This window comes from Netta rufina, assembly GCF_964035555.1.
Source record: "Netta rufina genome assembly, chromosome: 27".
In the NCBI taxonomy this organism is placed as follows: Eukaryota; Metazoa; Chordata; class Aves; order Anseriformes; family Anatidae; genus Netta; species Netta rufina.
In genome coordinates, this window is record NC_140151.1 from 3,632,135 (window position 1) to 3,654,052 (window position 21,918).

At 40.1% G+C, this 21,918-nt stretch overlaps 2 protein-coding genes across 2 annotated transcripts; one reads left to right on the plus strand and one right to left on the minus strand.

Annotated features, from left to right (window-relative positions):
• Positions 1 to 419: 419 nt before the first annotated feature.
• On the minus strand, positions 420 to 11,475 carry CDCA2 (cell division cycle associated 2; the record flags this gene model as incomplete). The annotated part of the gene is made up of 16 exons (XM_084302347.1): positions 420 to 476; positions 1,889 to 2,764; positions 3,159 to 3,370; positions 3,848 to 4,019; positions 4,784 to 4,924; positions 5,943 to 5,998; positions 6,436 to 6,519; positions 6,604 to 6,682; positions 6,767 to 6,990; positions 7,142 to 7,226; positions 7,350 to 7,579; positions 8,087 to 8,165; positions 9,100 to 9,296; positions 9,684 to 9,831; positions 10,196 to 10,326; positions 10,950 to 11,475. 15 exons carry the CDS (start codon positions 11,473 to 11,475, stop codon positions 1,925 to 1,927), a joined length of 3,204 nt encoding a protein of 1,067 aa, XP_084158473.1. The 3' UTR covers positions 420 to 476; positions 1,889 to 1,924.
• Positions 11,476 to 12,770: 1,295 nt separating this feature from the next.
• Positions 12,771 to 21,918, plus strand: KCTD9 (potassium channel tetramerization domain containing 9). The gene is made up of 12 exons (XM_084302210.1): positions 12,771 to 12,884; positions 14,316 to 14,437; positions 15,105 to 15,148; positions 15,324 to 15,420; positions 15,918 to 15,976; positions 16,423 to 16,551; positions 17,177 to 17,244; positions 17,347 to 17,442; positions 17,879 to 18,028; positions 18,399 to 18,504; positions 18,759 to 18,892; positions 19,675 to 21,918. The coding sequence occupies exons 1-12, from the start codon at positions 12,837 to 12,839 to the stop codon at positions 19,789 to 19,791; spliced, it is 1,170 nt and encodes a 389-aa protein (XP_084158336.1). The 5' UTR covers positions 12,771 to 12,836; the 3' UTR covers positions 19,792 to 21,918.

The window sequence follows — 21,918 nt, forward strand, 5'->3', positions numbered from 1 at the left end:
CATAGAAAGCCATATCTGAATAAAGTACATAAGCATTTCACCTCTCTAGCATAAGTTTTAGTACTTAGTGCACTTGCTGTTCTGATTTTTTTTGAATGTTAGAAGTAGCAGCTACTATTAGTCAGTGTTGATCACACATAACTTTAGATTATAATTTCAGCTAACATTTGTTCAAAGACTTTATACATTTTCAAGATAATTAAGTGATGACCACAAAAACTCATGTCAGACTGCCCTCTCCTGGCAAGCCAACATACTGCTATCACCACAAAATTTAACCCAAGTAACTTTGTTGCCATCCTGTTTCCAAACCGAAAATTTTCATTGTGACACAAATGCCAAAATAAAACCTGAAGGAGACTGTTTTGATAAATTCCAAAATATTTCTATAGCAGTACAAGATGAACAGCATTTAATTAGCGGAGTTCCTTTCAAGTTGACTTAGGAGTTCTTGTCTTGGGAAAAACTGATGATGTCTGTAGAGAAAAAGTAAAACATGCATAAACATGAAATTGTTCTGTTTGTTTTTAAGTTTTATAAAAGCAGCCAAGTACATAAAACATTTTATTCCACACCACTAATGGTAAAAACAAGGTCACAGAAGAGAAAATTTTCAAGAGAAATCTATTTCCTGAAAGCTGGCACAGGTATTTCACTAGGGCGGAAACAGAGCAGTATGAAAAACAAAAGCTACAGCAAATGTTTAAGTAGACCACCTACAGTCATCATGCTTTATTATTGTTCAGACTAGAAAAATTGAAACAGTAAGATGACAGGTCAACTACTGAACATTATGCAGTGTAAATAAAACACACACAGCGAAGATGACAAATTAAATGCAGCTTTATTGCATGATGAATATTTCACTTCCCTTAGCCAATTTCATTTTAAAAAAATTGTATATAACAATGAAGTTTTAAAAAATGTTTTGCCAAATTTACTGATTTCTTTATTTCTTTTAAAAAGACCAGTCTTCTGGTCTTTCCTAGCCCTTAGTTGTAGAAACTCTGCCCTTCTGGTATGACAAGGCAAAGCTAAGTTTCTACAGCATAAGGTAAAAGCTTTGCTGCTTTACACTCCTCCCCTTCAAGCCAAACTCTGTTTCTTTCTTTTTCTTTTTTTCCCCTGAAAATCTGAAGTTTTTTTATGGCACTTTTAAAATGTAGAACACAGGTTTCAAAAATAATTTATAAAAATGATCTAGCCCAAGGGAAATATCAAGACATTGAACAATTCTGGCTAAAAGGGGATCTGTTAGAATATGGTTTGATTACTCAAGACAAATTCAGGTTTTATGTACATTGATTAGACTTCAAAGCTCGAGTCCTGCTCTTTCAAGAAAAAAAAAAAAAGTCCTTTCTACCAAAGTATGGATTAGTATTAACTCCCATTCATAGAAAAAGTAACTTTTCACTATAAGAATATTTTTTAGTTATCAACCTTGTTACTCAAAATTGCCCAATGTCACGTGTTTTCTGATTTCTCTCCATTTACCAACTTCATACATCGATTGTGCGTTTGTGAATAGGGCAAATGTGCCAAGATTACCTGTGAAACAAACCAGACTAACAATCACAGTTCAGTTTCACAGGCAGAAAACCCACACTGCTGTGCAGGTGCCACAACTATAAGCACATTGCATAAGTAATGTTTATGCATCCATCTACAAGTTTTTACTTCGTCTTACTGCTGTATATTGAAAAAAAAAATCACTAGTCCCTACAGCAATCCTTGTACACATTTTAGTCATCAAAACAAGGAAAATCAGTTCTAAGTTGCCCAGGAAATTAGCGAGTAAATAGTGAGTAAGGAAGCAAGTGGAAGATAAAAGGAACTTCTTATTTCTAAATAGCACTCCCAACAGAGAATATAAGAATCTAATACTGACCTTCACTTTAGAAAATGGGAGGTATCTGAAACCTCACTAAGTGTTAGCCTTATTTTCAACAGGTATTTCTGCTTCTTCAGAGAGTCTTTGGTTCCTTCTGTCCTTGCTATGCACAGAATTTGTTATGCTCCTTTTCCGGGTTTGAGACCAAGTTCTTGTTTCCTGAGGCGTTGGTACACACATGCTCTTCCTCCTCCATCTTCTGCAAGGACCATCAGCAGGATTAACAGGGTCACTGTTCTCCTTCCCTGGTGCTGCAAACTGGATGGGATTTTCTTCTGTGTGGCGAATGTTCTCAGATTCTGTGAGGACACACGTGCTTATCGTTCTCCTGGTTTTGCAACCAGAAGCTACCAGAGGAGGGTTCTTTAGAATCTCACTGGGCACTTGAATCCATGCCAGTCCTTCCGTTTCTGCATCTTTGTGTAGCCTCATGCTGCGTCTCACCCTGCTCGTTTCACTGCTGCTCCCCTTCCTCCTTCGGCCTTCTGAGGAGTCATTTTTCAGCTGAGGAACAGATAAGACTTCCTCCACATTAAAAGGAAGTGGAAGATCATTTCCAATTGTTTCAAAATCAAACTTTTCAACAGGAGGAGTATAGACAGTACTGCTTCTCCTTCTTGCTCTACCTCTTGAAGATTTTTTTGGTGGCCGGCCAGTTCTTCGGGCAATCTCATGTATGCCAGTGTGCTGCTGTTCTGGAAATTCTAGCCCTGTTAGCCACTCTTCCTTATTTGGGAAATTTCCCTGTAAGTTATCATTTTCTATCAAGCAATCACCTCCTTTTTCCTCTTTTAAACACTCAGTCTCTTCAGCTTGCTGGAAACAGCGATATGTGTCAGAAACATAGTTTGTGTCTGGTACAATGCTTGGAAACTGAAAAAAAAATAAATTACAGGCAGATACAATCCACATAAAACTTGTTTAAAACAGCTGACAATTAAACAACTTCTACAGATTTCCTCATTAAGTCTAGTCATTCTCAAAAATAAAAGCCAACAAACCAAAAAAAAAAACACAGCCCTGCACGTTGGAAGGAACCTGATCCAAAACAGGGCCACCTTATTCTGCCTGAGGACTTGTTCAGTCAAGTTCTGAACACTTCCTTCCAAGAATGCAGATGCCATGGCCTCTTCACGCAGCCTGTTCCAATGTTTAACCACTAACAGCTAGCTTTTTTTTTTCCTTCCCAGAAACATTAGTTTTTTGGATGTAACAACACCAAGAACAAAACTTATTTTCAAGTAGTATGCTGAAGTAGATGACTTACCTTATGATCAGGGCCAGAAACTGACTTCAGATCACCATCTGACACCTGAAACACCGTAATGTCAGGGCTGCTGGTTTCTACAACATCCCGGTCCTCAGAGATTGGACACACATGAGCATCAGGGATGTTTTCCCCTCTCATTCCTTCTATTGCTTGCTTCCATTGAACATCCTTTTGACCACTGCTGGATCTCCAATCTAAAAATGCATCCTCTGAATCAGAATAACACATGGTTACCTGACTCTCCTTGTGAATGTATGAAATCAATTTCTAAAGTACTAAAACAAACTCACAAAACAGTAACCTCTTAAATGAGCATTCCAGAACACAATCAGCATCAAAAAAGCCTCTCCACAGTGCTATTGCACATCACTTAGCATTTTTAAAGCCTATGAAAACATCAGTCTGCAGTTAAGACACAGAGTCTCTTTTGTTGTCTGCTTTACACTGGAGTCCTGTAAGAGTTGAAGTGATGCGCTTGGAGACTAATAATCTAGTGGATGCTTTGAGCTTTATTACAGACTAACATTTATTTCTCCTTCATTCCACTCCAGAAGCCATTAAAACTGAAAAACGCATACTGTGCTCTTTACCTATGTACAGAAGTGAAGATAACTATCAACAGCATTGTAAACAACTACTGAAGCAAAAAGAATGAGTAAGGCAAAACAAAACTACAAACACATTACCTGGAAGTGCATTTGCCTTTGGTGAGCTCGGAGATGAGGCAGAAGAGAGAACTTCTGGAATCTCAGGGATAGGGCTCAGAAGAGGCTTCTTAGAAGCCATTTCTCTTTCCCCATACAAAGATTTTTTAACTTTTCTCTTTCTTCTTTTCCCAGAGCTTGCATGTTTTGTTCTCTGAAGAGATGCAGAAGACCAAACAGAGCACAATGCAATTACGATGATCCTTTGCAATATTTTCCAACAAATAACTTTTGTTACTGGATTTTGAGAGAAAACAATTGTTTCTCTCAAATTAAGGTCCTTCTTATTCTGCTATCTACACATTAATTTAAAAGCTACAATACAAAGAAGGATTACTTCTTAGATACTAGAGTTTTGTTTGTTTCATTTAACCAAATCTGGAAATCAAAAAAATGAGTCTTTCAGTTCAAAACTACAGATTCTTCTTTCGTGCTTATTAGTATCTTCCCGGTTTGAAAAGGATTACTTGCTTTCCCTTCCAATATACGAAAAGCTCAAATCCTTCAGAAGTCTCACACTTTTATAACACTTAAAACAAACTGGCATACGAGGGGGGAAGTTCAAAGAATTATCAACTGTCCACAGTTGCTAAGAGAAGCACCACAAACTCATCTTGTGTCCCTGAATTTGCAATGGTTCTGCTCTTCGTCTCTGAAGTACCCTTTCTGCCCTGCAAGTGTTTAAAGCCCTGCTAGTCAGCCCTAACAAGCAGTGCAGGCATGCCAGAAAGTCTAGGAAAACAAGGCAGACATGAAGAAGAGAATACCAGCAGCAACAGGAAACAAAACACTCTTTAGAAAATCTTTACTACAAACATCAAAATAATCACAAAAAAAAAAAAACAAAAAAAAAAACCTAACTGCATGAGACATCTGGATAGAGAAATAAAATTTATTATTCACCAGGCTGTCACTTACTTGTGTCTTTTTGGCAGCAGATGTGGTAATACTCTTTGGTCTTTGAAGTTTGTTTTTCCTTGGATTTTTGGTATCTTTAACATTTTTAGCACTTGTGGCTCTTGGGATACTAAGATCAACCTCATCTGAAGTGGTGCTACACTGTTGAGGAACATGAAATTTTAAGTTGTTGGGGCACATGTGTATGTGTGTCTGTGCAGGTGCATGTTTGCTTTTTCTAAAAAGCAACACAGTCCAACAGCTATAAGAATCCCGCTGCAAATAGTCTGTTATTTCATCTATGAAGTCATAAAAGCTGGACGCTCAGCAGTTAAGATTTACAGAGGTTGTCTCTTCACAATAGAGCTCTCCTTTAAGAAAAAAGGACATTCTAATAAGAATATGGTAAATTTTCATCTTCAGTTAGTTCTTTCTGACAAGATGGGCTACTTTTCTAATTGCCTTTTTTTTTTCCCCTCCTTTCCCCTCCAATAAATCATTCTAGAACTGTACAATACTGGAGCATGTCTGAAAGCATTTCTTATGGGAATTGTACAAGAAATTCTATGCACCTTAAAATTCCAGCAACCAGAAGAGATACAGGTAGGATGCTGTCTGTTTTATGGTTAGTGGACAATTCACTGTTATAGTGAAGATCTTCAGCACTGGACTTGGGAACACAAATCACATTTTCAGTAATAGTGAGAGAATCACCAGAGGCTGCAGAACAAATTTGAAGCTACTAGCCTCTCCCACACACTCTAATATCTCAAAAAAGTTAAACCTAACAGAAAAATTAGACAGAAAACTGTTTCTGTTCTCCTAAATGTTCAATGAATGCAACTTCCTAGATTTCCATGACTGAAGCCCATAAGCATGAAAATAAAATTAAAGCATATGAATATCTCTAACTTTCTGCTGTGGCTAGACTATTTGGAAAAGTTCCAGCAAAATTAAATGGAAATCGTAAATTTAAAATATCAGACTGTAAGCAAAGCTGTTTTTAATAACTTAAATGAGATTTCCTTAGCTGCACTAAGGGGAGATATTTCCATATACCTGGATCTATGCAATCCTTTTATCTGAGGCTGCAAAAGCTCTGATATACGTTCGAGAGGTATACAGAACATCCCTATTTGAAGATGATAAAAAAAAAAAAAAAAACATTAAAGAAACTTACCTTCCTTTTAGTAGAGGAACGAGTTGTCATTGTGTAAGATTTCCCAGATTCTTTTACTGTATATGAAGAAAAAAAGAAACATTGGTTCAGTTCAACAAAAAAGGCCAAACACATTGAGGAAATTATTCACACAGTTTTTAACATTATGCACAGCATGTTTAGATCTTAGCCTTAAGTAATATTTTATGCATAAAGGACTATCAAACATGGAAAAATTAAAGAAAAAACAGCTTGCCTTACAATATAAATCAGAACAGAAGAAAACAAAACTTGGGAGGATTTGGTTAACAAAATCAGTGCTTGTAAAGCTTTCATTGAGAGACATACACACAAACGTATATCCTCCTTTCCATTTTCTTGTGTTGCTTGCTATTTTAAAAACATCAAAATTGCAATATCTTAATTAAGATAGTAAACCAAATTATTTAAAGCAGTAAGTCTAATTAGATCAGCCACTTGCACAGAATAATAGCTGAAATAACATCCACTTTACCTAAACAACAGGCAGACTCTGCAGCTACACCAGTGACCTCTGGAAGAAAGCAAGAACATTTAACTTTTAGTACTAATATCACCTCTATAAAACAAAAAACCACAATCGTCACCTTTCAATTTTCAGAAAGCTGCATTATCTAATGACAAAAACACAACTCAAGGTTACCTGTGGTATTTTCAACAGGTGAGAGGTCTTCTGCAGCAACAGAATCCTCTCGTAACTCTTCAAGAGGCTCAACGCATTGCTTTAAGATGAGCAAACAAAAGTTAAAATACTGAATGCTCATGGAGACTGTAAGAAGCTATTTTTGTAGTTTAAACCAACTTACATCATCGCACTCAAAGTTTGGCTGGGGTAATGGCTCATCAATGAGTCTTGACCTTGTAAAAGGGCTATTGCTTTGTGATCCCGGATGACGGCCTGGTGTTGCTCCTTTGCGCAAGGGAGTATTTGCAGGCAAAGTTTTATCAAATATTTCTGGGCTGAGATCTTCTCCAAAAGTAACTTTTTTCTTCTTTGGCCTTTCACAGCTGTATTGTTCAGTTTTCTCTACTGTAGCAAAAGACACCAACTGCTTAGTGAACTCACATTCTTCAGATTTTGCAAAAAAGGCAAGACCCTATCATCCTAAGGAATACTCTATTTACAACACCACCACCACAAAAATAAATAAATAAGAAAACCCATAAAAACGGAGTCAGACCTGTTTGCAATGCTTCACAGATTTTTACTTCAGAGACTGTGAGAGATTCTCTTCCTCCACTGCCAACAGTATCAGCTGAGTATTCCTATAAAAATTTAAGTGATAAAATCATCTAATCAGTACTACATAATTAAAGATTGTCCTTTTTCAAATCAAATGCTAAGCCGAGCCTTAGCATTCCCACCACCACCTAAGTTAGTAGACCAACCTTAATGCAATCCGTCAGTTCTTTTGGTGGTGTTTTCTTCAGCACAGATCGCAGCTGGGAGCCACTCTGTGTACATTTATTTAATGAAGCACTTCCCACTCGTAGTGGTGTGACAGGTGGCTTGCTTTCATCATGGATTTCCAGGCCCAGTTCTGCAAAATTAGCATTCTTTCTGTATAGGTCTGATATGACATTACTTCTGACTTTACTGATATGGTCAGGACTGAAATCTTCAGAGCAAGTACACAGATGTGAAAATTGAAGACTGAAGTAAAATTGAGAAGGCTTTAGTATTAGCAATCTTAACTATAGAGGTACACACATCAATATATTTTCTCAGCAATTTCACTTGGTGTATCAAGAAAAATCAATTATTTTCTGAATTTCTGCTACTATTATGCCATATTTTTTTCATACTTTGAGCAATTTATTAAAAACAGAAATGAAATGGGAGCGTTACGTGAAGGGTAAGATTTCACATTGGGATTTCTCTCTGCCCATGAGTCTGCACATTCTGCTTTGCAGACATGAAGTGCTCAGTGATACTTTTCCTTAAGCATGGCCTAGCAAAATCAAGGGAAATTCTTAAACAATTATTGCCACCCTGTATCTGTTTGAACTTGCTTTTTGTATCACATAGCTAACATATCACCCAAGAGGACCTGCTCCACCTTCCAAATATATGTTAGTTTCTAGTAAGAATATAACAAGATTATAATAACAACGAAACTTCTTACCATGGCTCATTTCTAAGATATCTCTAATGAGAATTGCATCCGAATATTCAATAGGATTGCGTTGCTTATAAGCCCATTCCTAGAAAAAGTTACAAGAATACAAAGATACATATACACACTCTCACGACATGATAAAGAGATAAAATAACCTGCTGAGTTTTGTGAAGTACTTGACATCTACCTGTTTCTGTCTGTATGCTCACTAACTCATTTCTAATGTATACAAGGGATACTTGCCAAAGTACTGCTTCATCCATTAGCACTGGAAGTATCAACTGACATTCTTAAAACACACTGAGGTTTCTCAATCCTCAACTGAATAAACAGTTGTTGAATATAGCAGAAAATATTTTTCACCTGCATGCTGAACCTTTCAATCCAAATAGCACAGATCACACCTATCTGGCCAAAGAACCTGAAGTTCTTCAAATCAGTCTCAATGGCCAAAGATAGAGGGAACTACTTGCAAATGGTGCCTCGTAAAAACACATTAACTAGTTTTTAATCCCAGCAGAAACAAGGATTGCAGTTTCCTCAGTCATCCATTACTTGAGTTGTTTTAGTTTTCCCCAGATAACGAGGCTAAAAACTTAAAAGGATTAGGTACCATAAATGGAAATGAGGATGAATTAATTTACATGGAATATCAAGCAACTGCCAAAGACGTACAAGGCAGAGATTTAAAATCGCATTCAAAACCATCCCAATGAGCAGTAGGTTTGGTTTTGACATCTGCAAAAAGCAATTTGCCAAATCTGTGCACTTGACATCCCACAGTGCCAGTTTTGTATTCAAAATAAGTTAATAAATATATAAATCTTATTAATATAATAATTTCCATATAATTATCAGAACAATCTTGCTAACTAGGACAGCTTGTAGCATCCCCATCGTCCGTAACATCAGTGTCCACACCAGATTTTGCTTTCCTTGACCTGTCATAATAAGACAAAATAAGTCTTCCAAGGGAGATTTGCTGCGTTATTTTTCTTTGCCCACATTTGTGTAAGTACCTTAGAAAGAGCAGGTTCAGTGACAGTCACATCCTGGTGTGAAGACAAGCTGGTGCACATCTTGGAATCAGGCTTACTGACATAGCTCAAGTTCTGTTTTAAATTTTCTTTCAAATCAGCTCCACTGTAGTCAGACACAGGCTTCTCACTCGGTTGATCCAGGCTGCGCTTTGTTGTGAATGGTACTTGGTTCTCAGCTACAGTGATAAAAAACAAACAATTCAACAGCAAACTTCAAATCTTTCAGGCAATGCTATTTTGGTGTTTCTTCACCAAAAGAATGTAAGATTTGTGAAAAGTACATGACAAGGCATAAATCTAGAAAGTAAGGTTAAGAGAACAACCATGAAAAACAGTCTTCAATGTTCTTCAAGATATGTTGAGAAATCACTGTTCAGGATGCACTAAGAAATAAGACAGGCTTAAAAACCCTCAAACCAAAAACAAACACACATAACTAAACCATTGTCTACCCTTGTAAAGGAAAACATTTTTGTTTTATATTATGTTGCTTAATAGGTTTTGTTTTAACGGAAGACCTAATGTTTAAGATTAATCTTGTACCAGAAATACAATTAACTTACAACAGTCTGCTTCCTGAGAAGTGCCAGACTCTTGTGAGAGTCCAGGGAAGTTCTTCTGCCCTTCAGCTTCTTGCACTGGTTTCAAAGGTGTTTGAAAGACAGTGATTTTGTTCTTCGATGACTTGGTGAATTTAAAAGGACTAGCAGGCTAAAAGAAAATTAATGTCATGAGATACTTTTTCTAAGATGACATGAGCTTTTTTACTTTGTATTTATACTTTGGCATAAAACATACCCAGGGAAAAAGAAAATCTTGTATTTTATCTGGCTGCTGCTTTAGTTATATGGTAAAAAATTAAAAATGAACCATATCAAGTAATCTGCTGTTTCCTTCTAGGCCATTTCCAGAATTAGTTTTCTCACAGTCTATGTTAGTTTGAAATAACAAAAGCTAACTTTAAAAGTCTGATTTAAACATATGCTTCTGCCAGCATATGTTAAATTTGAAGTCTTACCCATCGATTCCAAGGGGAACTAAAATAACACTTTTGACACTGGAGCAAGACTCTCACCTGTGTAAAAGTTTCTTTTTGCCGATTGCTTCTCTGCTGGGCAAGGTACTGAATAAGGGCATTATTTTCTGGTGACCCTCGTACTCCAATCGCTGATCTTCGTCTTAACTTTAATGCATTCGGAGACTTCCCTAAAATGACACAGAAGGAAAAAAAATACGAAGAAAAATTACAGCAGAATACTTACAGCTTTTTTGTGGCATTTTTTTTTGTTGTTGTTTTGTTTTTTTAAAGATTAGTTTGTGTTATTTACGGAAACAGCCATATTTAGCTGCTCAGCTTAGGAAACCTTCCTTCTCTTTCAGGCTTTCAACCAAGTCAAAACAGATTCTAAAACTCTGCTCAACTATCAGAAAAATAAGATGTAGAACTTTCTTTTTCTACGTAAGAAAAAAAGAGGACAAAAAGCAAGATTTACATTTAACTAAACCACATAAGTGAGAAATTCAGCCGTTTTTCAATTTTTTCAACTTTTTCAAGTGCAGGTTAAGGAACCACACACAATACTTGCAGAATTTGTCCTACTACTCAACTCCTTTGTGAAAAAGGTTCTGTCACCAAGACAGAAAAAAAACAGAATAGGGAATGAGCGCAAATAGAGAACTGAATCAAATTCCTGCCCTTGGATATATTCAAGCTCAGCCAGACAATCTCAACCTGGCCAAACTTTGAAGCTTTTAATAGGGATTGCACTAGCTGACCTCCAGATGTCCCTCTGAGAAGGACAACAGGACATGAATCATTCCAGCCTTACCTATAGGTGGACTAGTAAAACTTTCCTGAGTAATCCCAAATTCAGCGGTTGTTACAGTTGCAAAGTCAACAATTTTTCTCCTTGGTTTCTCCACTATTCCACAATAGGATTTTTCTTCCGCTTTGTCCCTGTTGGGTGGCAAGCAGCACTCATCCCCCAATGAACCAGGTCCACTTGAAAAATTTTCCTTACTGTTCAAAGACCAGGAAGGTTCACCAACCACATCCCCTTTCAATGTATCAACAGAGCATTCAGCAAGTGGACAGCTAGCATCCTTTCTGCTGTGGGACGATTCCTTCTCTAGGACTTTGGAGTATTTCAGGACGCGTTTTTGCAACCACACTTGGTTCCCATCGCTTAAATTCTCCTTCTCAGATGCCATTGTGGCTTTTGATTCAGTCACTTTGTAAATCTTCTGGTCTTGTGATAGATCAGAAAAAGAGGTCTCTTCCTTCTCTTCAGTGTTTCTACTCTCATTACCTCTAACTTCCAGGATAACATTTACAAGCTTTGACAGTCTGTGCATTATTAGTGATGGATTTTGAGGCAAATGAAACACTGAGTCATTCTTTGCTCTCCTGTAATGACAGCTCCCTATCAAAGAGAATAAGAGATGTTAGTAGGCATTCAGTAAGAGTCCACTACCATTCTCAAACTACTACCAAACCTCAGAATTTCCTGGACTTTTCTATAGCGAGGGGTTTATCAGTGTGGGTGGAAAAGGAAAGGTGCATCTCCAGAAAGCTACACAAAAAAAAGACGTAAAAAGGCTGGGAAGAAAAATAAAAACACACACCTGTCACCTCACCACAGATGTTTCACAAGTAAGTAACTAGGAGGCTGCACTTTTACCCTATGACAAACTTCACGTTAGCATCGAATATGTGAACCACAACATGATTGCTTTGCTATAATAAACGTTGCAATAAGTATTAGCTAGCATTAGTAAAGACTAACTTGGGGAAGTTAAAGACGCTAATGCCTTTTATGCTTGGTTTCCTGCATTTTAAGATTAAACATATAGAACCTAGGAAAACATGACAGAAGCTTCACCCCCAAGAAGGCATGCTTTTTCTGTATACTGCAGAGCAGGAATTAAGCCGTTAAACCCCGCATGTGCTCAAGTCACAGCAAGACCTGACACCCCCTCCCTGGGGTTGTACAGAGACGGGGCTGGGCGAGGGGACCCTGGCGACCCTTACAGGAACAAAACCCCTCGTCCCGGTCCCCTCTGAGCCTCCCAACCCCTCAGGAGTCCCTTTGCACCCGTGGATCCCCTCAGAGCCCCCCCGTCCCCCGAGGGTCCCCTCAGCGACCCCCGCTCCCCTCAGGATCCCCTCAGCTCCTCGCCCCCCTCACAGCCGCCTCACCGCCGCCGCCGCCCGCCTCTCGCGTTCAAACCGGGCCGCCCCACCGCGTATCCCTCCGCGCCTTCCCTTCCTTTGGCTCCCCTCCCTCACAGCCCGCAGCCACCGCGACCCAAGGTTCTCGGGGACAAAGCGACCACATCGGGACCCGGCCGAGCCGCTGCCCCCGTCCCCCGGAGCCAGTAGAGGGGGTAGGATTTGGGGACTCTTTGACAAGCTCCGTGCGGAAGGATCAAGAACCGTTACAGCCGGGACGCAGCACCGCTTTGAAATAACCGCCCCTCTGACGCCCCGCACGTGACCGGGCGAGCCAATCCCAGGCCACGCTCGGCGTCGAGCCACTGTATGCAAATGCCACAGCTCTCTCCTCCGCTGATTGGCAGTCGGCAGCGCTCTGCCCCGCCTCCCCTCCTCCTATTGGCCGTCGGGCGGGGCGGGGCGGGGCGCCGATTGGGCGCGGCCGCTGCCGCTCGGGCGCCGCGCTTCCGGGTTCGTGCAGCGGGAGGAGCGGGCGGGCGGCATGCGGCGGGTGACGCTGTTCGTCAACGGCAGCCCCCGGAACGGGAAGGTGCGGCCGGGGGGGGGACGGGCAGCGGGCCGGGGGGCTGAGGGGCTGAGGAGGCAGGGAGCCATGGGGTCAGGGGACCAGGGAACTGTGGCTGCAGGGAGCCAGGGGATAGGGGACTGGGGGGCCGTGGGGAGCCAGGGGGAGCCAGGGGACCGAGGAGCCAGGGGACTGTGGAGTAAGGGAGTCAGGGAGCCAGGGATTTATGGAATAAGGGAGCCAAGGAGCCAGGGAATAAGGGAGTCAGGAAGCCAGGGGACCAGGGAATAAGGGACCAAGGTGCTAGGGAACCATGGAGTAAGGCAGTCAAGGAACCAGGGAATAAGGGAGTCAGGGAGCCAAGGAGCTAGGGGATAAGGGAGCCAAAGAGCCAGGGAACCAGGGGATAAGGCAGCCAAGGAACCAGGGAATAAGGGACCAAGGAGCCAGGGATCTATGGAATAAAGGAGCCAAGGAGCCAGGGAACCATGGAGTAAGGGAGCCAGGGAATAAGGGAGTCAGGAAGCCAGGGAACCATGGAATAAGGGACCAAGGTGCCAGGGAACCAGGGGATAAGGGAGCCAAGGAGCCAGGGAACTGCAGAATAAAGGAGCCAGGGAATAAGGGAGTTAAGGAACCATGAAATAAGGGAGCCAAGGAACCAGGAAAACTTGGAATAAGGGAGTCAAGGTACCAGGGAGTAACTGGGGTTGGAGAAGAGCTCCAAGGTCCTGCTGGTAGTGGGGGGAAGCTGCTCTACCTGCCACAGAATGGCTGCGCCTGCAGTGCTGTGCTGTGCTGGGTCCTTGACACAAGGATGTGGAGGTGCTGGAGTGTGTCCAGAGAAGGGCTGCGAAGGGCCTGGAGCACAAGGGCTGTGAGGAGCAGCTGAGGGAACTGGGGTGTTTGGTCTGGGGAAGAGGAGGCTCACGGGGACCTCATTGCTCCCTACGGGTACCTGAAAGGAAGCTGTGGGGAGCTGGGGGTCGGCCTTTTCTCACAGGTAACTGTGACAGGACCAGAAGGAATGGCCTCCGGTTGTGCCAGGGGAGGTTTAGGTTGGAAATGAGGAGACATTTCTGCTCAGAAAGAGCAGTCAGGCACTGGGACGGGTTGCCCAGGGAGGTGGTGGCATCACCATCCCTGGGGGTGTTCAAGGAGAGGTTGGGCCGGGTGTTTGGGGACGTGGTTTAGTGGTGACAGTGGTGGTAGGGGGATGGTTAGACCGGGTGATCTTGGAGGTCTTCTCCAACCTTAATGATTCTGTGAAATTTTGCTGGTTTCTTTAAAAGCTACGTGGTAGTAATGTCTCCTGAGTCATCACAGTGCAGGTTGAGCCCAACCTGCACACAACTAGCATGGGAACACCTTCCTTCCCCTGTCGGAAGGGGGTGAGGGCCCTGAAAGGGCAGAGCTGGGCAAAAGGGGGTCTCCAGCTGCCTCTCTCCTCCCCAGGTCGTGGCCGTGTATGGCACTTTGTCAGATTTGCTGTCTGTGGCTAGTAATAAGCTGGGAATAAAGGCGACCAGTGTTTACAATGGAAAAGGCGGACTCATTGATGATATCGCGTTGATTAGGTAAGGTTTATCCAGTAAAACTCAAATCATGGACGTGGACTAAGAGACTTAATAGCCTGTCAGTGCTCTGACCTTAATCAATAACAAGAGCTTTCTGTCAAAACAGATCTCACCATTTCCAGCCAGTATCCTCAAAGGTGCTTTCTCCTCCAGGCAAAATAATGCTCTCTGTGGAACTTCAAAGCGTTTCTATTTTGGTGAATCAGAATTTGACACGAGCTGCATTTTATGCCTTTTAACATCCCTCTGTGTTGATTCAGGGTGCAATGAATGCACCAGCAAAGTCCCACTGTTCATTCAGCAGTGGGATGAGGTTGTTTTTTTTTTTTTTGAAAAGGAGGCAAACTGTAGCATTGCTTTGGCTTCACATAATCCACCCAGAGCGGGGAGAAAAGTAACTCTTCTAAACTTAAACTTGTTGAGTAACAAAAGTGATTCCTACCAGATGGATACAGATATCTATTGGTAGCATCTCTAGTGAAGTTGACAGTACTGCAGTCCCATGGAACCTGCAAAATCAGGACAAAAATCAGATACTGAAGTTGTAACTAATGGCCACTGGGTATCATTTACCTGAAAGTAATCAGGAAGGGGTCTTACTGTCATTTAGATGAAAAAAGATCTATGCTTAATCTTTTTTTTCTTATCTTTCTCTTCCCTCTTTCAGGGATGATGATGTTCTGTTTGTCTGTGAAGGGGAACCATTCATTGGTAAGTCTCTGTAATTCTTGTTTGACCTCTTCTTTAATGGAAAGAGGGTTTGGTTTGCTTTAGGTGAATTTAAAAAAATAATTTTCTGCAGTTTTCAGAAGATATCTGTTATCACATGAAGGGTTTTGAAATAGTCACCATTTTTCTAATAATTGTTGTGTTCTCACCTGTGTAGATCCTCAGACTGATGCGAGACCTCACGAGGAACTAACTGGATCGCACACAGACTGGTTAACACTCAATGTTGGGGGCCGATACTTCACCACGACACGGTAAAAATGGGACTAGTTTGGCTTCTGAAGGACTTGATTTCAGTGGTTACAGCAGCTGGCTTAGGTGGTGAGGCTCTGGATGCTATTGAGAAAGAGCTACAAAAATCATTGACTGTTTAGTAGGAGGCCTTTGACTTCTGCAGCTTTTTTGGTATTAGGCATTTGCTACTGCAGTTTTGCAATAATTCAACAGTTTACATGTGTGGTAAAACTGGCAGAAAGCCTGAACGGGCCTGGATTTATCCCTGGAATATTTCAGATAACTAAGTGCTTTGTATTTAAAATACGTTTGAGATACCTTTGAGGTCAGAAATGTATTTTGTTATTGCACTGTATGAAATTAAATCAGTTTAGTGTTGTAGCTGTTGGAATTTATATTGCACACCATTACTACCCTCAAGCTGCCCAAGGCAGGAAATGCACTGCAACCAGCAAGTGTGTTTCTTCAGCTAAACTTTCCACTGTAAAAGTAAAATTGCACTGCCTTTATTTTCTAGGAGCACTTTGGTGAATAAAGAACCTGACAGTATGTTGGCCCACATGTTTAAAGATAAAGGTTAGTGTCTTAAAATAAAATTCACCTTTTAAGCTAACAAATTAGCAGAGTAGGTAAAAGGCACTGTCAAGTTGAAGCTCTTGTTCATATGTTTGGGGTCTTTTTATTTTTATTTTAGATTTTCCTCTTTTTGTTGTGTCTTGATGTTTTGTCACCAGGATCAATGGGCAAACACTGTACAAAGCAGGGGCAGAGTAAAATCTTAATGTTGCTTTTATTCTAGCAATGGTTCTTATGCATGTGGTGAAATATGCTCTAGTTATTTATAGCAGGAGAGAGTTAGAGGTAAGGGGATATTGTCCCCTCACTCTTACTTTCCTTCCTTTTCTCTAAAAAAAACACCCTTGCAACTGGAAAGTACCCCCTTGGCAGTAACAATCTGAAACTGAAGCAAATGTTTTTCTATTAATATATCAAACTTAATGATATGTGTTTTGTGGAAACAGATGCTTGGGGAAATAAGCAAGATCATAGAGGAGCATTCCTAATTGACCGCAGTCCAGAGTATTTTGAGCCAATTTTGAACTATTTGCGTCATGGACAGCTCATTGTAAATGATGGCATCAATTTGCTAGGTAAGTATTACCTGGATGGCATCTCCTCAATTATTACTCTTTAAAGTCAAACTATGCCCTCTGGTAAACATGATGAAATCACTGGCACTTTTTATATGATTATCTAAATGTTTGGGATTTTTCTATGGTGACTTTACTCTCGAGGAGTACAGTTCCACACCTTTGGTTTAAGAAATTGTTTAAGCTTACCTTGAGAGGATTAAACATTCCATACTTAATTAATATCTGGCCATAATCTTGGATTTGATATCTTTAACTTAATGCTGGTGTTGGAAACATCCTCTCTGATTCATTTTTTCCTTTTAGCACAAGCAAGGTCGCTTTTCCTCTGTCTGCTTATATGTAGCATACTGCGTGTGGCTGACAGTTTTATTAGTTCATGCATTTGTTAGAGATTCCTTCAACTTCAGCAAGTGATCTGTTTCTCTTTTAGTGTAGCTTAAATAATAGAGTTCTAACAAGTGGGGAAATTAGACGGAACTGATGCTCTTCCAATACTAAGGATGGATTAGCAAAGTTTCTGGTCTGTTGTTGGTGTGGCTGTGTGCTGCTTGGCCAGTAAGGGAAGAGTGGTATCTTGTTTAATGGCTCCTTGTAATGAACAAGTACTGCTTTGTTTTGTTAGGTGTTTTGGAAGAAGCCAGGTTTTTCGGTATCGATTCACTAATTGAGCACCTAGAAATAGCTATTAAGGTAAGTTGCTTGCTTTTATACATGAACGTGCATCTCCTGTTCTTCCAGGCAATATATAACTTAGTCCTATCTGTATTAGCTCTTAAACAATTCTCTCAACAGAATTCACAGCCAGCAGAGGATCATTCTCCTATATCTCGAAAAGAGTTTGTGCGATTCCTGCTGGCAACCCCAACCAAGTCTGAGCTGCGATGTCAGGTACGAAAATGCAGACTTTGTCTCGTTCTGTGGTGTTGATATCAGGTGGTGAAATATCCTGCAGCATCATGTGATAAATAACACGAAGTTCAAATGGTTCCCCACCTTCTCTTTTTAATTGAATTTTGAGTCCAAGCTGTGGCAGAGTGACTGTAATAGGAAATCTGAATGCTCTGTTTGGACCACTTTCCTTCTTGAGGTTGAAGGTTTCCTTGAGGAACAATTTCAGTTGTTCTATGTAACTAAGATTGGCTTGAATAACCTAAGCCAATGCTTTAGAGCTTTGCATTTGCATTAGTCTTATGTAATAGAATAGGTGGTCCTGTTGTGTATGTCTGTGTGTACATATATCTTTGTGTGTGAGTCTTTTAACAACTTCTTGTGGTCTGAGCTGCTGCACCCCATTTTCTGTAATTTTGGGGGTTTTTGTTTTTAGGGTCTTAATTTCAGTGGAGCAGATCTTTCACGACTAGATCTTCGCTATATAAACTTCAAGATGGCCAACCTAAGCCGTTGCAACCTAGCGCATGCCAACTTATGCTGTGCCAATCTTGAAAGAGCTGACCTCTCTGGATCGGTGCTCGATGTAAGTAAGAATTGTTATGTCTTGGAAAGTCTGGGATATCATTCCTTTATTTTAAGGAAAGGGGAAACAAGCAGATAGATGTAAAACATAGTTCTTCAATATTTCTGATATTCTAGTTAGATTATTTCAAAAGCTTAGAAGCTATCTTAATAGGTTAAAAAAAATATATATTAAAAAAAAATCCTACCCCTCTGTAGGGAAGAGGAGACAACCTGCCTTCCTGACGATGAAGTAATATTATGGCAAGTTTTCACACTGTCTCACAGTAACAAGGCTGTTGTACTTTAACTTCCTAAACAGAAATTAAGACTATAAGGTGACCATTTTTGGCATTGTTCATGAATCTCATCGATGCATTTATCTCCATCAGTGTGCAAACCTCCAAGGGGTAAAGATGCTGTGTTCCAATGCAGAAGGAGCATCTCTAAAAGGGTGCAATTTTGAAGATCCATCAGGCCTTAAAGCTAATTTGGAAGGTAAGGAGTTCTGCCTGTTTGGAAACTGAACCACATGTGTTTTAAGTTCCATATGACAGATCCAGCCGTAGTTTGTGCAATGCATCCTTACATGAGAAGAGGCCATTTATGCAGGACTGAGTATGCAACTATTAAACTCCAAGTTCTGCCTTGACCTCTATCAATTTACATGGCTCTGAGCAAGCATCTTTCTGGAGTTGCTGCGTTTCTGACTCTTCTTCTTGGTAAAAATGACTTTTTTTTTTGCATTCTAGGTGCTAACCTGAAAGGTGTTGACATGGAAGGCAGTCAAATGACAGGAATTAATCTCAGAGTGGCAACACTGAAAAACGCAAAACTAAAAAACTGTAATCTTAGAGGAGCAACTTTGGCAGGAACTGATTTGGAAGTGAGTTATCGTTAATTCTATATATTAAATAGACAACTGATAAAATTTGGGGTATTGTTGGCTTTTGGCTGATTCTCCACCTCCATACTAGACAGAATGTAGTAGTCTTTTCATTAGTCTTAGTGAGATATGGATCATCTAGAAAATCCTATTTCATTCTTGCCTCAGTTTGGAAGATGTGTCTGAAGACTTGGATTTGCAGTGTCTCAAAGCCACAGGAATGGCTTGCATCTTCTCCAAAGTGAAGCCTGGAAATACTGCTAAACTTAACTCTTAGTGTGAGGTCATGCCAACACTGAGGAGAAGTGCAGGTGCATGTTCTGTTTGTATTTTCTCCTGGTGTGTCATTTGTAGAGTAATAATGGAATCTTACCCAACTGTTGGCACATTGTACACTCCTCTCACTGTTGCTGTAGAAAGACAAACTGGCTCGTTTCAAGCTATGTACAGTAGCAGTTCTTCCTCAAGTTCTAGAAAAGCATTCAGTGCAGTATATGATGAGATCTCGAGAGGCAGCTTTCTTCTACCATTGCTTAACGAGCAGTTCCTGGAAGGTAATTTGATGTAAAGAGTGTAAGTCTAACAACTTAAAAATAAATCCAGTTCCTACTATGAGAAGCAACCACTTTCTTAAAAGAAATAACTCAAACTACACTAGAGTGATACACTAAAGGAAGTTAAAATTAAAGAAGTGGACATGGCTTCTGTATAAATACAGTTAAGGTTTTGATCAAAGTTCTGTACATATTCAACTAATACTTAATCTTTCTTTTGTTCTTTAGAATTGTGATCTTTCAGGTTGTGATCTACAAGAAGCTAATTTGAGGGGATCTAATGTAAAAGGAGCTATTTTTGAAGAGATGCTGACACCTTTGCACATGTCTCAGAGCGTCAGATAGGGAAGAGAATATGCTGAAGAGGAAGGAATCAGAACATTTGTGACTTTCTTCACCTCCTCCCCTTGTTAAGTTAGAAGTAATGGTTATTAGATGACTTATATTTGCAGTAGTGCCTAAGTAAACTCTTTGATCACTTTTTGGGGAGGGAGCTTTAACTGAAGAGGTAGAAACAGGTACTGTTTCTGCCTCTGAACAGAGTGAGGAAGGGGGCTGGTTCTAGGACCAGAATGTTTGTGTTTTTTTTTGTTTTTTTTTAAAGATTCATTGTTTAGCATTGCCTCACTTTGGAATGCGTTTTAATTTATAAAGCACAATATATGCAATTCTATTTATTAAATCTGTAGCTGCAATATGAATAGAAAATGTTATTCATGTATAGTAGCAACGAAGTTCAGGTTTACAGTTATTACAGTTAGTGTATTTACAGTTAGTTTCTTCATTCATGCACAGTGTATTAAATGACTGATGTGGTTTAGACAATGTCCACAGGCTGTTTTCAGGTACTCTTTTCTTTCGGGGTGAAAACAGTAGTTAACTGTCATCACAGGTAACGTATTGCCTTGTAGTAGTTAGAATTCAGGTATTGAACAGCTTTATCATCATCTAAAATGTGCTGTGGAAGCCTTCCACTGAAGGGATCTGCGTATGCAGCAGATCGAGTTATAACAAAAACGCCCCCATCAGAAGTTGTATGGCTTTCTTAATCCTTTCTGTGTTAGTATAAAATTGCACTATCAATCACAGCTGCTAAGAAACATGCTGTTGCTTTTAATTGTCCTATCCATTCCCAACCTGGAGTACCTGTCGATGTTTCATTCTTTGTGGGAACTTAAATGTGTGTAAGAAAATACAATCCACTCTCACCAAAGTAGAGATAGGCATTGGGGCCACAGCACTTACTCCTTTCTCCCCTGTCGTGACTCCAGTATATGAATAAATGGCACCCCTTTCGCCTCAATGTACTATGCAAATACTATTGTACACTGAATCCTTGAAAGCATGAGCATAATCCTTTCCCCAGCCAGATCTTAATATACCACTTTGGGCCTGCTTGAAGTGGCTGTAAAAGCCTCTTGCATGGGGCAAAGCGCCCTTTCCACAACTGCTTTACCTGTGAGCAAATATGGAACTATGACTTCTGCAGTGCAGAAAGCCTCTCAGCATTTCTTTAAGTGGTGGTGCACTTCGTTTAATAAGCTGTTTCTGCTGTAGTATCAATCTAGTTCTCATCTAACAAAACATTTATTTTCTATACAATCAAAAAGCACATGAAGAAACTATACCAAAAAAAAAAAAAGGTGCATCAAGAACTCATACCTCAGATGCTTACTTAAAATACCCCAAAGTTACAACTAACATTGAATTTAAGGAAATGCAGCCGTTACTGGAAGCTAAGAACAAATGTATCCTAAAACTTAAAGAATGGAATACTGTTAGCAGTGGTTTGAGTTGCAGTTACTTCAGTGTGTTGCCTTTTAGGTGCAGATTTGCTGTCCTCTGAACAGAAGTCATACTGTCTCAGTAGTTGCTATGAAAATGCTGCTTTGCCGTCAATCTATACAGGTTAGTTTATGGAAAGGTTTATGATTTGTTTGGGGAGAAGTGCAGGATTCTCCCTTATTTTCAAGTTGGGTTGACTCAGGCATATTACATGAACTTCCAGGACTCAAAATCCTACAGCCATGTGGTTTGGAATTAGGATTTCTTTTCCTTCTGGATTTCCTGGCTTCTTGAGCTGTCTCTAGGACAACGCTATAGCCTTGTTGAAATACAGCTGTAGGGAAGTACTTTGATTTTGGAGTCCTGTCTCCCACCTCATCGCTTCCTTTGAGTGATGTGTATGTTGCAGAAGAAGATTCCTAGGGCTAGAGAAATAAATGAATTATTTTTCTTTATCTTATTTTCTAGCTAGCAGAAGTAAAATATTGTATGGAAAAAATATATTTTCATAATCACTGTGTATAAAATATATTTGAACTTTCACTGAAGCACTATGTTTTAAATAATCACAGCATGTGGCATCATTCATTCACAGATGAATTTAAGGTACCTCTTTTGCTACAACAAAGCTGTATGAATAGCCCAAAGTGGCATATTCAGTAATTAAAGGTTCCAGCCTAATTTAAA

Excerpts from the sequence above, each read along its gene's own strand:
- KCTD9 (XM_084302210.1), top strand. The coding sequence starts at position 12,837 with ATGCGGCGGGTGACGCTGTTCGTCAACGGCAGCCCCCGGAACGGGAAG. Across the intron at positions 15,149-15,323 it reads TGAAGGGGAACCATTCATTG|ATCCTCAGACTGATGCGAGA; the intron begins GTAAGTCTCTGT and ends TCACCTGTGTAG. Across the intron at positions 18,505-18,758 it reads CCTTAAAGCTAATTTGGAAG|GTGCTAACCTGAAAGGTGTT; the intron begins GTAAGGAGTTCT and ends TTTGCATTCTAG.